Here is a 15299-nt window from a genome sequence, read left to right as displayed (position 1 = left end):
GGGGAGTGGCTCAGGTGTGAGGGGACATGGGATGGGGCGGGAGGGCCTGGGGGAGCAGAATCCGATGAGGGCTGGGGGTGAGGGGACATGGGATGGGGGCACATGGGAGGTGGTGCCGGGGGGCTAGAATCCAACGAGGGCTGGGGGGGGGGTGAGGCCGTGCTGCCGACGGCCCCATATCGCTCGGGACACCCCGTCTGTTCACGGCCAATGGCCTGTCCCACTCACATCAGCCCTGCCAGGCGCCGGGCACAACGGGCCATTTGCTTTGTCACCGGCTCCCGCCGAGGACACGTTGGTCCGTGCGCAGGACACCCCGGCTCGGGAGCTGCGTGCGGCGCCTGCCAATGGCAGCAAGACCGACCTGGGCCCGCCCACAGACGGGGCTCGGTTCCCAGCTGGTACCTGAGCTCGGCCACACGCCCACGGGCAGCGTCTCCCTCGGCCGGGGGCAGGGTCTCTGCGGGGGCTGGGCAGGTCCCTGGGTCTCTCCTGGCTGGTGACCCATTGGGGGCCTGGAATGGAATTTCTCTTCCTCTGATTTTCCTTTGGACCTGGTCTGCTCAGTTCACATCCTGAGAAAAGACCCTTAGAACCAGGCGTTACAGTGTGAAGCTGCCATCCCCACTCAGCTGTGGCACAAGGGGCCGCAGACCCAGGCGTTCCCCGTCATGCCCGTTCCTCGCACGGTGTCAGGGCTCGTGTCACACATGGGCAGCTTTGCAGACTGGGAGGGAAGGCAGCAGAGTGAAATCCAGCAGAAGCAGGAAATGACAGTGACCGATTCCCAAACACCCTTAACTCTGCCCCTCGTTCACATGCCAACCTTTACTTGCATGATCACCCATTAATTTTGCCTACATGGGTCACTGGCCACTTCAACCCAGATGCTAAGAAAAGCTGCGGGGAGGGAGGGACATCTGAATAGAGATCGTGATTCGTGGAAGACGGAGAATATCGCCTGAGGTTTCCTGGCCCCCAGCCTGGGGCACCTTCCTCATGCTGGCAGGGTGCGTTGAAGGGTGTCGTGTCCCCCTCCACCACAGAAACACACACAAGCTGGGGCTGCAGGAGGCCTGGCCAGGCTGCCGGTCCCAAGGTTTCCTGGTTTGTGCAGAAACTTGTGCTCACTGCGACCACCCTAGATTGCACCTGCAGATTAGGGCCAAGGTGAGAAGGACAGAGGAAGAGACAAGGCGTCATCACCTTCCTGTCTCTGCAGCCACTAGCTGAGCGCCATATTTGGGGCTGGGTGCAGCTGTGCACCGGGCGTGGGTGGCAGAGCGGAGGGGCCCCTCACCGCCCCGCCATGGCGTCTGCTCTCACCGTCCTCTTCCTCGGTGAGTATCGGGGACAGCCAGAGCGTGGGCCCATGTGCTGGGTGGATCTGAGACCAGGGCGTGTGCCCATGGGGGGAAGGGGAGCTGAGATCTGTGGGATCCACTTGCTCTGGGATCTGGCCCCTAACGACCCGTCTCTTTCCAGGCTGCTGGCTGGCTGGGCAGAGCGGGGCGCAGGGACGTGAGTATCTGGGGGGCACGGGGCACCTAGGAGAATTTCCCCAGGGAAGACGAGGGACCTGGCCTCCCTCCCACAGCCAGAGGCTGAGACCCTGCCTGGCTCATTACAGGGATGGGCACCACAGCAGGAGGATTCATCTGCACCCAAGCCCCTCCCCCCAGGAAACACCGAATCAGCCCCCCAGCATCCTACCACTTGCTCAAACGGCCCAAACATGGGGTAGCAACCCGCCGGATAGATCCCAATTCGCCCCCCCCTTCCGCGGGGGCAAGGCTGGGGAGAACCTGGAGAGCTGCAGGAGTCAGGGGCTGGAAATCTTTCCCCTAGTCAAAGGCATAGCAAGGGTGTGATGTGCCTGGGGGCTAAGGCAAAATTCGCGGCCACCCCGCCAAATGGTGGGGCCCCGAACCTGACGCACAGCTGAGCCCGACCTGGGAGGAGTGGGGGGAGCTCTTACCACATCTCATCCGACCCCCTCCAGTTTGGGGTCGGTCCCGCATGCACTAACCCTCTGGCAGAGGTGGAGGGGGTCGGGCTGGCGGCAGAGAGGCAGGGAGAAGGTAGCTCCAGCCAGTGGCGGCGGGCAGAGGAGGAGCAGGTGAGAGGGATGTCAGGGGGAGTGGAGGGGGACTATACTGGCCCCTCACTAGTGTGGCACCCAGGGGCCTCTTCCCCTCCCCCCACACCCTTCTCACTACACCACTGTAAATAATCCACCTCTTAGGATATTTATTGTTCAATGCATTACTTATTTTACTAACTACAGACATATTAATTATAATGTTTTGTGGTTTACATTCTGGTAAATACTTTTTTCTCTTTAATTTGTTCATATCCCATTCTCATTAGGTTCATGTCTTCTACATAAAACATGTCCAATTCTTAAATATGTAAGTTTTATAAAACTCGAGAGAAATTAATGTTATACAACCTAAATGTGAATTTCATCACTATATTTCATTCAAGCATTTAAAACCACTGTTATATTGCAAATGAGTAACACATTGCTTTAACGAATAAAAAGTTAAAAAGATTCTGAGCATATAAAATGTATTGTAATAGAGAGGTAGCCATGTTAGTCTGATCTTGGTAAAACAAAAAGAAAAAAAGTTATGTAGCACTTTCAAGACTAACAAGATACCTAACAAATATTGTAAGCAATCTGTAATGCTTCCTAACTGCCCATTTACTTACCTAGATAACCTAATTGTTTTTCATATTATTGCACAGCGAAAAGCTACACGAGAGTTATGAATGTAAGGGCATGTCTACACTACAGCATTAATTCGAACTAACTTAATTTGAATTAGTTAATTTGAACTAAGCTAATTCGAACTAGTGCATCTAGACCTAAAAACTAGTTCAAATTAGCGTTTTGCTAATTCAAAATAGCATGCCCACATTGAGTGGACCCTGAACCGAAGTTAAGGCTGGCCGGAAGCAGTGCCAGCAGGGCATCAGGTTAGGACTTAGAGCGTGGAGCTGCTGCCTCAGGCTAGCCGAGGGCTGTGCTTAAAGGGACCCGATCTCCACCCTGGACAGACAGTTCTCAGGGTTCCCCGCTCGCTTGTCTACCTCGATGAGGGACAGCACAGCAGTCTTGTCTTGGAGTGCCCTGAGTGCCCACACTCGGCACATCACAGCACTCGGCCATCAGCCCGGCTGCACTTGCTGCAGGCTGCCATCTGAGGGGGTCAATCGAGGGGCTGCAGGAGAGTTTCCACCCCGAGGAGCCCGCAGAGCCACCCCAGTCCTCCCCATCGGGGGCTAGTACCCGATTCCTCCCTCACATCCTTCCACTTACCCGTCCCTAAACCCCCTTCCTGATGTACAAAATAAAGGACACGTGTGGTCAAAAATAGAAACTCTATTTAACAAAACTGGGGGAGACTGGGAAAAGGAGGTGGGAGGGGGAAGAGAGAGGGTGGGAGAGGGGAGGGGGAAACCTGGGAGGAGGGAGCTGGAAGGGGGAAGCCAGGGGAAGAAGGAGGAGAGGAAGTATAAAATTATGGTACGCCATATCTTCAGTACTGTGTACGGATGTGGTCTCCTCACCTCAAAAGAGATGTTTTGGCCTTGGAAAGGGTTCAGAAAAGGGCAACTAAAATGATTAGGGGTTTGGAACAGGTCCCATACGAAGAGAGGCTAAAAAGACTGGGACTTTTCAGCTTAGAAAAGAGGAGACTGAAGGGGGATAGGATAGAGGTCTATAAAAGCATGAGTGGTGTGGAGAGGGTGCATATAGAAAAGTTCTTCATTAGTTCCCATAATAGAAGGACTAGAGGACACCAAATGAAATGAATGGGTAGCAGGCTTCAAACTAATAAAAGAAAGTTGTTCTTCAGAAAACAAATAGTCAGCCTGTGGAACTCCTTGCCGCAGGAGGCTGTGAAGGCTAGAACTAGAACAGAGTTTAAAGAGAAGTTAGATCAATTCATGGAGGTTGGGTCCATGGAGTGCTATTAACCAGGGGGTAGGAAGGGTGTCCCTGGCCTCTGTTTGTGGAAGGCTGGAGAGGGATGGCACGAGACAAATGGCTTGGTCATTGTCTTCGGTCCATCCCCTCCGGGGTACCTGGTGTTGGCCACTGTCGGCAGACAGGCTACTGGGCTAGATGGATCTTTGGTCTAACCCAGTACGGCCATTCTTATGTTCTTATGTTCTAAGCTCAGGGCTCAGAGTCGGGGGGCTCACTGGACCACCTTGATTTTCATGCAAACCTGCAACTGGGTTTGCATGTGGCCTTTGGTGGCCAGGCTGGCAGCTATCCTGCCCTAGACGGCCACTTTTCTGTGCCTAGTGCAGAGGTCATGGATGAGGTCCACGATCTCCGCACTAGAGGGAGCCGCCAGCCTGGTCCCGGGAAGAGGAGGAGGGCTGGGTGGCAGCAGGTGGGCTCCGGGGCTGGGAGAGGGGCAGAAGAGTTTCCCTGGTGGTGCCCAGAGTGGCCACTGGGGCAAGCTGGGGAGGGCTAGCCTCCCACTAGTTCAAATAAGTGTCTACACAGCCCTTAATTCGAATTAGCGGAGCGCTTAATTCGAACTAGGCGTTAGTCCTCGTAGAATGAGGTTTACCTAGTTCAAATTAAGCGCTCCGCTAATTTGAATCATGGCTGTCTGGGCTGCTCTGCACAGGCATCAAGCGCCTGCCCACAGCTGGCTGCTGTGCACACGCCTCCCCAGCGCCTGAGGAAGAAACGTGTGGCAGCAGCGACACTGGTTCCGGGACGCAGCCATTAGGTTGTGGGGTGGGGAGGAGGCATTGGGTTAGAGCAGGGGTGTGTGTGCGCTCTGGGGGAGCAGAGGGGAATTGGGTTAGCACGGGGATATGGGAGTGCCTGACTGGGGAGTGGAAGGGGATTTTAAAAAATATTTTGTGTTTTATTTATTTATTTCCAAGTAAAATCACAAAATGTGTATTAATTTTATATCAAATAGATGTCCATTTTTTGCAATTGTGCGAATAATTATGTTTATGCAAAATTTCAAACTTACAATTTGAAGTGTCTGAAATTTTCACAGAAGCCTGTTCTATTTGATTGATCATGGTCTGTTCTTGTTTTTATTTCAACAAAACAAGTTATGTATCATATAAACAATTTCAAAGTACCTTACATTTATATTGAGATTACAAATTATTTTATGAGTAAATAACAATTTTACACATCAGATGATGTATTATATTAAAACAAGACCTAACAAAATTTAATCAAATATGCCTAAAACATAACCTATCATAATAAATCCTTATAACTTTCCGACAGAAGTACATTTTCTTTGGTGTCCCTGAAAGCTACCGGTTTTCATTTGTGTGACCCTCAGTGGGCTTCAAGTTTGAAATGCCGGCTCTACATGTTGAAATGCCGGCTCTACATGTAACCAGACTATTATTTTTTAAAGGTTTTCCTTTTGTCATAAGGTATATTTATTTTAAAAAAAATTATAAGTAACCCCAATGCACCCACCTCTCCCCCAGCGCCAGGCTCCCCCAGCGTCCCCCCATCCCAATGCACTCACTCCTCTCCTAGATCCAGCCCCCCCCCAGAGCCTCTCATCCCAAAGCACTCACCCCTCCCCCAGAGCCGGGCCCCCCCATCCCAATGCACTCCCCCCTCTCTCAGAGCCAGCCCCCTGGGCCTCCCATCCCAATGCACTCTCACCTCCCTCCCCCAGAGGCACTGCCCCAGGACCCTCTATCCCAATGCACTCACCCTTCCCCCTGAACCAGGCCCCCCCCCACACCGGGAGCATCCCCCCATCAAATCCTCCCCCCCTCAGAGCCAGGCACCAGAGGAAGGGACGCGGGTAGGGAAATCTAACCTTTAAAGTGGCCGCTGCTGCTGCCCATCCCTGCAGCCTCCACTGGCAGCAGGGAGAGCCGGGGGCATGAAGCCAACTCCTGGGTCTCTGTTCAAAAGCGTCACATGGGCCAGAGCAGCGTGCGCTTTGCTCCCTTTGCCCCTCGTGTCTCACCCTGGCTGTGGCCGTGGGGCTGGGCCTGCACCAAGGGCTGGGTGAGGGGGAACCCGCTGGGCCCCAGACGGGCAGAGGGGGAAGCAGGCGGCCACGGTTTGTGTCGCCCCCACTTAATGCCAGTTTGTTTGTGTGTCCAGGGGAGCCCCACAACAAACCCTCCATCTCCGCCAGCCCCAGGGGGGTGATCCCCGTGGGGGGACACGTCACCATCCGGTGCTGGACTGAGCAGCTGGGCGTGAGGTTCCTGCTCTACAAGGACAGGGCTGAGAACTATCTGAACTACAAAGACCCTGCCGGCTCTGAGGCTGAATTCACCATCCCCAGCGCCAGGCTGGAAGACGGTGGAAACTACACCTGTCGCTATAGCTGCAGGACAGGAGCAGCTGCCTACTCAGTATCCAGCGACCCCGTGCAGATCATGGTACTAGGTGAGGGGTTTGTGTTGTCCCCACTTAATGCCGGTTTGTTTGTGTATCCGGAGGGCCCCCCCCAAACCCTCCATCTCCACCAGCCCCAGTGGGGTGATCCTCGTGGGGGGACACGTCACCATCTGGTGCTGGACTGAGCACCAGGCCGGGACGTTGCCCTCTCCAAGGGTGGGGATGGGCCCTGTTCAGATCACAAAGACCCTGCTGGCTCCGCGGCTGAATTCCCCACCCCCAGCGCCCGGCAGGACGACGGGGGCAGCTACCGAACAGGCGGCTTCTCGGCGCCCAGCGCCCCAGTGCAGATCAGGGTCCCAGCAGGTGGGTTCCCAGCCCCTGAAGTGGTCCCTGGAGGTGGCTGGGGGCCGGAGGGGCAGATCTCAGGTGGTTCCCTGGATCCCAGCGGAGAACCTGCCCCTGCCCCGTCGCTGACACTCCAGGCTGGGGCCGGGTGCAGGGGCCGGACCAGGGTCTGTCTCATACACCTCCCAGTGCCCAGATGGGCGAGGTTGCTCTGGGGGAGCTGTGACCACTCGGTGTGGGGGTCAGCACCGGGGTCTGCAGTGTGTCCTGTACCAGGCGGGGGCCAGGCAGGCAGCGGGAAGAGGGGGGCGGGGGGGCGAGGACAGAGCTGGGTGGAATTTCCCATCCCCAGAGTGAGCGGGGCCGGCAGAGGCAGCTCCACCTGCTACTGTCACCCACTGGGAGCCGCACCCGGTGGGAGTCCAGCGACTGCGGAGCAGGTGGGGACAGGTGAGGGGCTCCCAGCCCCACTTCCACCCAGAGACAGGACGCCTGGGTTTGGAATCAGAGGGAGAGTTTCGGGGAAGTTCTGTCCCCTGCCCACCGGAGGTTGCCCCTGATTGTGGCCAGGCCAGAGGATGGAGCCGTCCCCCTGGGGTGGCCCCAGAGCTGGGGGCTGTTGTTGGGCTGGGAACTGGCCTGTGGCACCCGGCCCAGCTCTGAGGGAGCGGAAACCAGCCATGGAGCCGTGGCTGGGCAGGTCCAGCTGCTCGCGTGTGCACCCAGCGCCCTGGGTCTGGCTCTCACTGCCTGTCTCCTGTGCGCAGATCCCAGCCTGCCCAGACCCTCCGTCTCTCTGAGCCCCACTGGGGTCACTGTCCCAGGGGCAGACGTCACCATCCGGTGCCAGGGGCCGGGCGGGGACGTGAGGTTCTTCCTGCACCAGGCTGGAGACCTGACCCGGCCGCGCCCCATGGACCCTGCTGGGGACGGGGCCGAGTTCCACATCTGCCCCGTGGGCCGGCAGCACGGAGGGAGCTACAGCTGCAGCTACCGGCCCCGGGCAGAGCCCTTCGTCTCCTCGGCGCCCAGCGACCCCGTGGAGCTGGTGGTAGCAGGTGAGGGGCCTGGCTCCGCATCCCCAATCCCAGCCACATACCCGGCTGGGCTCTTGGGGGCACGCTGCACTGAGCCAGGCTCTGCCCTGGGCCCCACAGATGCAGGGCTCCCCCTTCACATGAAGCCTGTACAACACGATGTTAATCTGGAACTTCCCAACCCAGATAGCCAGGGAGTTAACACGTGAACCCGGCCAGTCGGAGGGACACACTGTTGACTCTGGAACCTAATGATGGGGCTGTGAAGACAGGATAGGGGACCCCAGGCCAGGGAGGAGGGACCAAGTAACATGAGGGAGCAGCACCCGGAGGGAGTCCAGCAACAATGTAGCAGGCGGGGGCAGGTCAGGGGCCCGCCTCGGCCTCTGAGCTCCCAGCCCCACATCCAGCGGGACCTGTGTGTGGGAGGGTGTCTCGGCACCAATGTTTCATTCATGGGTGGTGTGTGGGGGGGGGGGGGGAGCCCAGCTGGAGAAAGCCAGACCCAGCCCTGCCCCTTCTCCCTGAGGCCCCGCCCCTGGAGCTGAGACCCGCCCATTCCCAGCCTGATCCCTCCTGGCCATCGGGAGGGGCGGGGCTGAACTGTGGCCCCACCCCCATCACTCCCCAGCAAGTGGGGCAGGGAACCAATTTGGGGAAGTCTCAGAGCCAGGCTCTGCCCAGAACCCAGGGACCAGCCAGGGGGGAGCCCAGAGCAGAATTCACCCCCCACCCACCTGGACACCAAAGTCATAAGAAATGCCGGGTCCTGGGGCGAGTGGCCCAGTTGCTGGCACCGTTTCAGCCCCTTCCCCCTGGGGCCAGGTGCTCGGTCCCGGTCATCTCCCCATGTCCCCAGCCAACGCTCGTTTCAATCCCACAGAGGGAACCGACCCGGCTGGGCCCCAGCACCCGGATCCCCCCACGACGGCGCCGCAGGGAGCAGGTGAGCGGGAGAAATGGAGCAATTCACCCCCGGGCACAGGGCTCCCGCTCAGACGCCCTCGGGGCCATTCGGGCCTTTGGGGGGGGCCGGTCCCTGCACAGAACCGACGGGCTCAGCTCTTCTGTCGGGGGGACGGACAGACCCTGGGGACGCCCGGCCGAGGGGTAGTGGGGATGTGGGGCCCCGGGAGCGCAGGGTGGTGGCCGGACGGGAGCACGTCTGGGGAGGGATGGACAGACGGACTCAGACCGTGTCCGCGTGAGACCTGGGCCCCAAATGCCGAATCCCGTGTGGTTCCCAACCCCCCTGGGGAGCTCAGAGCCAGTCTGGGCTGGGGGAATTAGCGCCCGGGTGGGACCCAGCCCGTGGGGCAGCCAAGCTCCCCTGAGCTCTGTGGGGACGGGGAGCTCCTCCCCCGCAGTAGGGACACCGCGCCCAGACCAGCCCCCAGGGACTCAGGGGGGAGTGGCCCCCGGTGGGCAGGGACCGTCCGTGTGTCCTGTGTCCGTACAGCACCGAGCACGCGGGGCAGCTGGCCCAGGACAGGGCTCCTGGCGATTGACACGAGTCGTTAGGGATTGTGGTTCCGGTTTCCATGGCGCCAGGCAGGGTCTGTGTCTGGCCGAGGGTCTGGCTGGGCCTATCCTCCCCGTCCTGAGATCCCGGGGGGAGGAGCCGGAACGAATCCCCGGGTCGTGTCCTCTCCCCAGGGAAGCGGCTCAGCCCGGGGAGGAGCCGCCAGTGTCAGATGGGGGGGGGGGTCTCTGGGTAAGTAGCCACAGACACGAGGGCTCCAGCTTTCTCACCCTCCCCCCCCCCATTCCTCCACAGACGCTGGTTCTACTTCTGCAGACGGAACCGCCCCGACTCTGCTGGAAACTCTCTCAACCCCTTCCCCCTCCGCGACAGACGCTGGTTCTACTCCTGCAAGGGGAACCCACCCGACGCTGCTGGGAACTACAGCGACCGAGACCCAGCCAGGTACTGGGGCTGGGGGCAGGAAATCCCCCTTGGCACCATTAGAAACAGATTCATGCTGCACCAGGAACTGATCCCTGTGGGAGCCATGAACAGCTGCTGGGTGGGACGGGGCAGATCCCTCCAGTGAATGACCTGTCTGGGCTGAGGCCCGCTGAGACTCATTTCATATTCCGGGGGGGAGGGGTGGCATTTAATAGACAGGTGCGAAATTGGCTTGGCGGGTGCAAGTTCCAAGAGAGGTTCCCCCAGCACAGCTCCTGCCCGGGTGCCCCCCAGACTAGGGTGCTGAACTGCAAATGGGCCCCAGAGAGCCCCCAGCATGGGGCACAGCTCAAAGCGTATCTCACTGAGAGAAGGGGGATGGAGAACTTGGGATAAGGGTCCTGTGTATCCCGTCTGTCTGCCTGACTCTGCAGAGAGCCTGGGGGAAGGGCTCAAAAGCAGGGATCCCCTCCGGAGGAGGGTGCCCAGCAGGGTGTTGACCCTGCGACCTTCCAGCCCAGAGAGACATGGAGTTAACACTTGTACCCACCCATTCACAGTGACATGTTCACTCTGGAACCTAGTGATGGCTAATGGAAAGACAGCACGCTTATGTCTTCCACTACTGATTGCTTCAGCAGAGCACAGTTCTTCCAACAATCTCAAAGGCCCTTCCCAGCCAAAATCCCTTCCCCATTACTATCCCCCCACTCCAGTGATCCTTGTGCCAAATTCCCAAGACAGGGGCGGAACCCAGGGGTCTGGGTTGTGGGATCTGGGCCCAGCTGGCTTCACAGAGCATCTGTGGTACCTCCCCCCTGTCACGGCTCACAGGTCGTGTCCACACTTGGCCCCTTGGCTCCTGGGCAGAACCCCCCTCTCCAGTGTGGCAGCCCCCCACTCCACTTCAGCCTTTTCTCAGGGAGTGCACTCCAGTGCAGCGACCCTCTCTTGGGGTGCCCACTTTTACCTGGGGGGGTCCACCCCTCCGCCTCTGGGATGGCACCTCTCAGGGCCTCCCGCACGCCTGTCTCCACAGTGAGCCCCTTGGGGGTCCATTCTCTCTGCACCCCCAGAGCCTCCACTCTGAGAAGGAACAGTGCCCCCCTGTTCTCTAGACCAGAGCAACTATCAGCCAGCACAAAACAGAAGGGTCTATTGAGCTTGGAACACAGCAAGGGGTCTCTCAGGCCAGTAGGCCTGGACCCCCAGCCCTCATGTCAGTCTCTCCTGCACCTTGCTGAGCCTTCCCTGCTCGGCCTTCAGTCCCCCCCAAAAAAGCCCCCGGTCGCCCAGCAGAGCTTCCAATATCCCCAGCAACATCCCCTCCCCCGTCCATTGTCTTCTCCCCAGGTAAGAGGGTCCCCTGGCCCCTCGCTTCTCCGCCTCCTCTCCATCCAATGTTCTCCCCTCGCTGGGATCAGCTGGGCCGGTTGTCGGGTCCCTCTCTGCAGCCCATTGTCCGTCCTCTGTCCAGAACCGACTGTGTCCTCCGAGCAGGGTCGGGGTCACCAGGGTCCCAGATACCCCGGCTCCAACTCTGGGCTGTTCTCGGAAACACAAACTCCCCCCTTTGTCACATTAAGCCAGTAACTTCTGGGCACTGAGTACCCCCCTGTATGTAACCCCCCCTTTGAATCTCCGAAACTCCCCACTTCCTCACACCCCCCTCCCACCTCTTTCCCCCTAGGACAGCCCCCTGCCATTGGCAGTGAATGTCCCAACCACTCCTACCCAGAATCCCCTCTGCTCCTTCCCCCTGCACCAGCCCCATTGCTTGGGTCCTGGAGGGGGCGGGGATGGGGCAGCAGGTAACGAACCAGCCACTCACGGCCTCCTGCTGCTTCCCAGGTGAATCAGAATCAGAATCGAACGGCGCCATCGTCGCTGGGGTGATCGTGGGAGCCGCCGGCCTCCTCCTCCTCCTGCTGCTCTTGGGCTTCCACCACCGCAGACGCACCCGAGCCCGTGAGTGCCCCAGCAAGGGAAGGGTTAAACCTGCTGCTAAGCAGGGCTGGGAAGGGGCAGGGCTTGGAGGGGAGACAGGCCGGGAACCCAGGGGTGGGGCAGGGGGCTCAGCAGGGGGCGTTGTCCCCTGGCTCTCAGCGCTGGTCCCATGCCCCCCGGGCAGCACTAGGGGGCGCTGTGCTGCACAGTGTGGGGCGGGGGGCTCTGTTGAGGGTGTGGGGTGTCTGTGGGAGGGGCTGAGGGGGTCGGTATGGGGCACAGGGATCTGTAGGGGGCGCTATGCAGCACGGGGCGGGGCTCAGACTGTCTCTCAGCAGCAAGAAGGATGGGGGGGTCAGGGCTGACAGAGTGTGTGTGTGGGGCGGAGGGGCAGGGCTGGCACAGGGACCCGGGTCGACTCGTGGACAATTCTGCTTTGTATCTCTGCAGGGGAGGGAACAGCATCGAGGCAGAGCAGGTGAGACCCCAGTTCTGCCTCCCCCCATCTACCTGCCTCAGGACTCCTGGCTTCTCTCCCTGGCTCTGGGAGGAGTGGGGCCTAGTGGTTAGAGCTGGGGGGGTTGGGGCTGGGAGCCAGGACTCCTGGACTCTGTTACAGTCTCTCTCTTGCTCTCTTCCTGCAGGGAATCCGAGGCTGCAACTATAGTGTGTAAGTTGGACAAGAGGGGGCGTCTATGGGGCGGAGAGGGAATGGGAGGGAAGGGGAGGGGCAAAATGTCCCCTGGGGGCATGTTGATGTGGGATGCAGCCCTGGCTCGTTCTGCATGTTTGAGGGTGACCCTGCCCTGCTTTGTGCCTCAGTTTCCCCATAGGACTAGTGCCCCTGCCCCTCCCCGGTGTGCTGGGGGCAGGCAGGCCAGTTTGCAAAGGGCTCACATTGAGGCTGTGGGGCTGGGTCCAGGGCCTGATGTGGGCCCAGCCCCTCAGCAGGGGGGTGTCTCTGTTCCACAGATGCACTCGTGGGCCACAGGAAGCAGCAGGATGTCCCGGTAAGTGCCCCCCCTCACAAGCCCCTCCCCTCGCCGCCCCATGCCAATGCACCCTGCACCCGCCCCCCCCCCCCCATCTGGGCCTGCATAGGTTTCACTAGGGCCATGATGACACCGTCCCCACAGCCTCTCCTGGGCTCCTACATCCCCACAGACAGACACCGACACTGGGGATCTGCTCCCCTCCCCCCACCCCGGTATCGGGGAAGAGAGGAGGGGGCCGGAGGCCCAGAACACATAGAGTCAAAGCCTGGCCCTGCCCCCCACATTCACCCTGAGCCCCTCAAAGCTCCCCCCAAAGCTTTGTGTGTGTCTGAGCTTTGCAGGGGCCAGCGGGACTGCGTGGGGGCAGGTGCGAAGGGGGGGAGGGGCTTTCCCTGATCTCTGCTGTGGGGCTCTGGGTGTCAGGGCTGGGTGGTTGCATGTGTGCACGTGTGTGTGCGCGCATGTGTTTGTGTGTGTGCGTGTGCTGCTGTTGGCACACACAGTGACTCTCCCCTCCTAGCCCCAGGAGCCCGACACCGGCGCCGAGGGACTCACCTACGCTGAGCTGGATCGCCAGGTGCTGCAGGCGAAGCAGGAGGCCCCGGCCCCTGCCCTCGAGCCCGTCCTGTACGCCACCGTCAGCAGGAGTCAGGGGACCACACTGCTACCCCCGTAGACTGAATCTGGGCAAGTCACTGAGATGACGGGGCAGGGACCGTTGCCCCCAGGGAGTGACGCAGTGACCCCCCCAGGAGAACAAGTTAATCTTATGGTCTTCCCATAACCCCTCCCCTGAAGCTGGTGCTGCCCCACCTAGCCGCACAGACCCACACCCTCCCCCTTGGACACATGCCTCAGCTTCCATACCATGGGCACACCCCCTGGTCTCAACCCTCCCTCCCCCATGGGCACCCGCCTTGGTCTCAGATCCCTCCCATGGGCACACGCCCTGGTCTCAGATCCCTCCCATGGGCACCCGCCCTGGTCTCAGATCCCCTTCCACAGGCACACGCCCTGGCTGTCTGCAATACCAACCGATGAAGAGGATGGTGAGAGGAGATCCCAAAATGAGGCAGTGAGGGGCGCCACCAGCACCCTGGGTCCCAGCCCCACCCACCCCAGATAAGGAGCTGAGCTGGTGTTTTCAGCCACAGGAAGCCGACCCTATTTCATCTCTTCCTGCCTCCATCCCGCCTTGTCGCTAATCTGCAGGCAAAATCTCGTGTCGTTAAAGTCATCAGAGGTCTCTGCAAAACTGAGGAAAGCCTGTAACTGTCAGCCTGGCCCAGGGCCTTGTAGCTCCAGCTTGGCCTTGTCTCAGTGGGGAGGGAGGGGGGGTCTCCTTCGTCCTGGGGAGGGTGCACCAGGCTGGGGGCTAGGAGATCACCAGGTCAGATATTCAGGCTTTGACTGACCATTATTTCCATGAGGATTTTCTTTCCTTCCTTCTTTCCTTCCTTGATTCAAGTGGCTGGTAACTTATGTAAATAAAATTAATCCAAAATAATGCAAATATAGGTAGGTGTCCTAAGGCATGTGAATGAGGGGGCAGAGTTAAGGGTGTATGGGAAACAGTAAGTGGCATTTCCTGGTTTTGGAGGCTTTGATTTTTCTCCAGGGGCTTTTGAAGATTCCCCTCCCCCTTTCTTTCGTTCTAGATTCAAGTGGCTGGTGACTCATGTAAATACAATGAATCTGTGATCATGTGGTTAAGGGAAGGTGTCCTGAGGGATGTTAGTGCGGGGCAGAGTTAAGGGTGTTTGGGAAACAGGAAGTGGGATTTTCTGGTTCTGGAGGGTTTGAGCTGCCCGTGTGTGGTACGAGCCCTGGCCCCATGTAATAAGAAACTCCTGGGTTTGTGGCCCCTTGTGCCACAACTGACCGGGGATGGCAGCTCTACCCTGTAATGCCTGGTTCTAAGGGTCTTTTCTCAACCTGGGAATTAAATCAGGCAGGTCCAAAAGAAAACGGGAGCAGGAGAAATTCCATCCTGTGCCCCCATTGGGTCTCTAGTTGGGAGAGACCCAGCCATCTTCCCATGCCCTCCACAGAGGCCCCGCCCTACCCTGCCCTAGGGCTGCCAGTGGGTGTGTGGCAAGGCCCCTTGAGAGGGGCATGACACAGCCTGTGTTTGTGCAGCCGCTGGCTAGTTGGCAGAAGGAAGCTGGGGGACAGGAAGGTTTGATTCTGTCATAACCCAGGGTATGTCTACACTACCCTCCTAGTTCGAACTAGGAGGGTAATGTATGCATACCGCACTTGCTAATGAAGCCCGGGATTTGAATTTCCCGGGCTTCATTAGCATAAGCGGGGAGCCGCCATTTTTAAATCCCCGCTGCTTCGAACCCCGTGTAGCGCGGCTACACGGGGCTCGAACTAGGTAGTTCGGACTAGGGTGCCTATTCCGAACTACCGGTACACCTCGTTTCACGAGGAGTACCGGTAGTTCGGAATAGGACCCTAGTCCGAACTACCTAGTTCGAGCCCCGTGTAGCCGCGCTACACGGGGTTCGAAGCAGCGGGGATTTAAAAATGGCGGCTCCCCGCTTATGCTAATGAAGCCCGGGAAATTCAAATCCCGGGCTTCATTAGCAAGTGCGGTATGCATACATTACCCCGCTAGTTCGAACTAGCGGGGTAGTGTAGACATACCCCCAGAGTACTGGCTTGGTGGCTAAGGGGTTAAC

The 15299-nt window shown here is 58.9% G+C and overlaps 1 protein-coding gene across 1 annotated transcript; it reads left to right on the top strand.

Moving 5' to 3' along the window:
• The first annotated feature begins 1309 nt into the window (after positions 1–1309).
• On the top strand, positions 1310–14811 carry LOC142825580 (T-cell-interacting, activating receptor on myeloid cells protein 1-like). The gene is made up of 11 exons (XM_075917465.1): positions 1310–1340; positions 1486–1521; positions 6134–6424; positions 7492–7782; positions 8645–8707; positions 9539–9688; positions 11522–11638; positions 12068–12095; positions 12262–12287; positions 12590–12627; positions 13133–14811. The coding sequence occupies exons 1-11, from the start codon at positions 1310–1312 to the stop codon at positions 13286–13288; spliced, it is 1227 nt and encodes a 408-aa protein (XP_075773580.1). The 3' UTR covers positions 13289–14811.
• Positions 14812–15299: the final 488 nt, after the last annotated feature.

The sequence above is a fragment of the Pelodiscus sinensis genome, unplaced genomic scaffold (genome assembly GCF_049634645.1).
Source record: "Pelodiscus sinensis isolate JC-2024 unplaced genomic scaffold, ASM4963464v1 ctg86, whole genome shotgun sequence".
Classification (NCBI taxonomy): Eukaryota; Metazoa; Chordata; order Testudines; family Trionychidae; genus Pelodiscus; species Pelodiscus sinensis.
The sequence above is the reverse complement of the archived record's forward strand: the minus strand, read 5'-3'. Positions and strand labels throughout refer to the sequence as shown.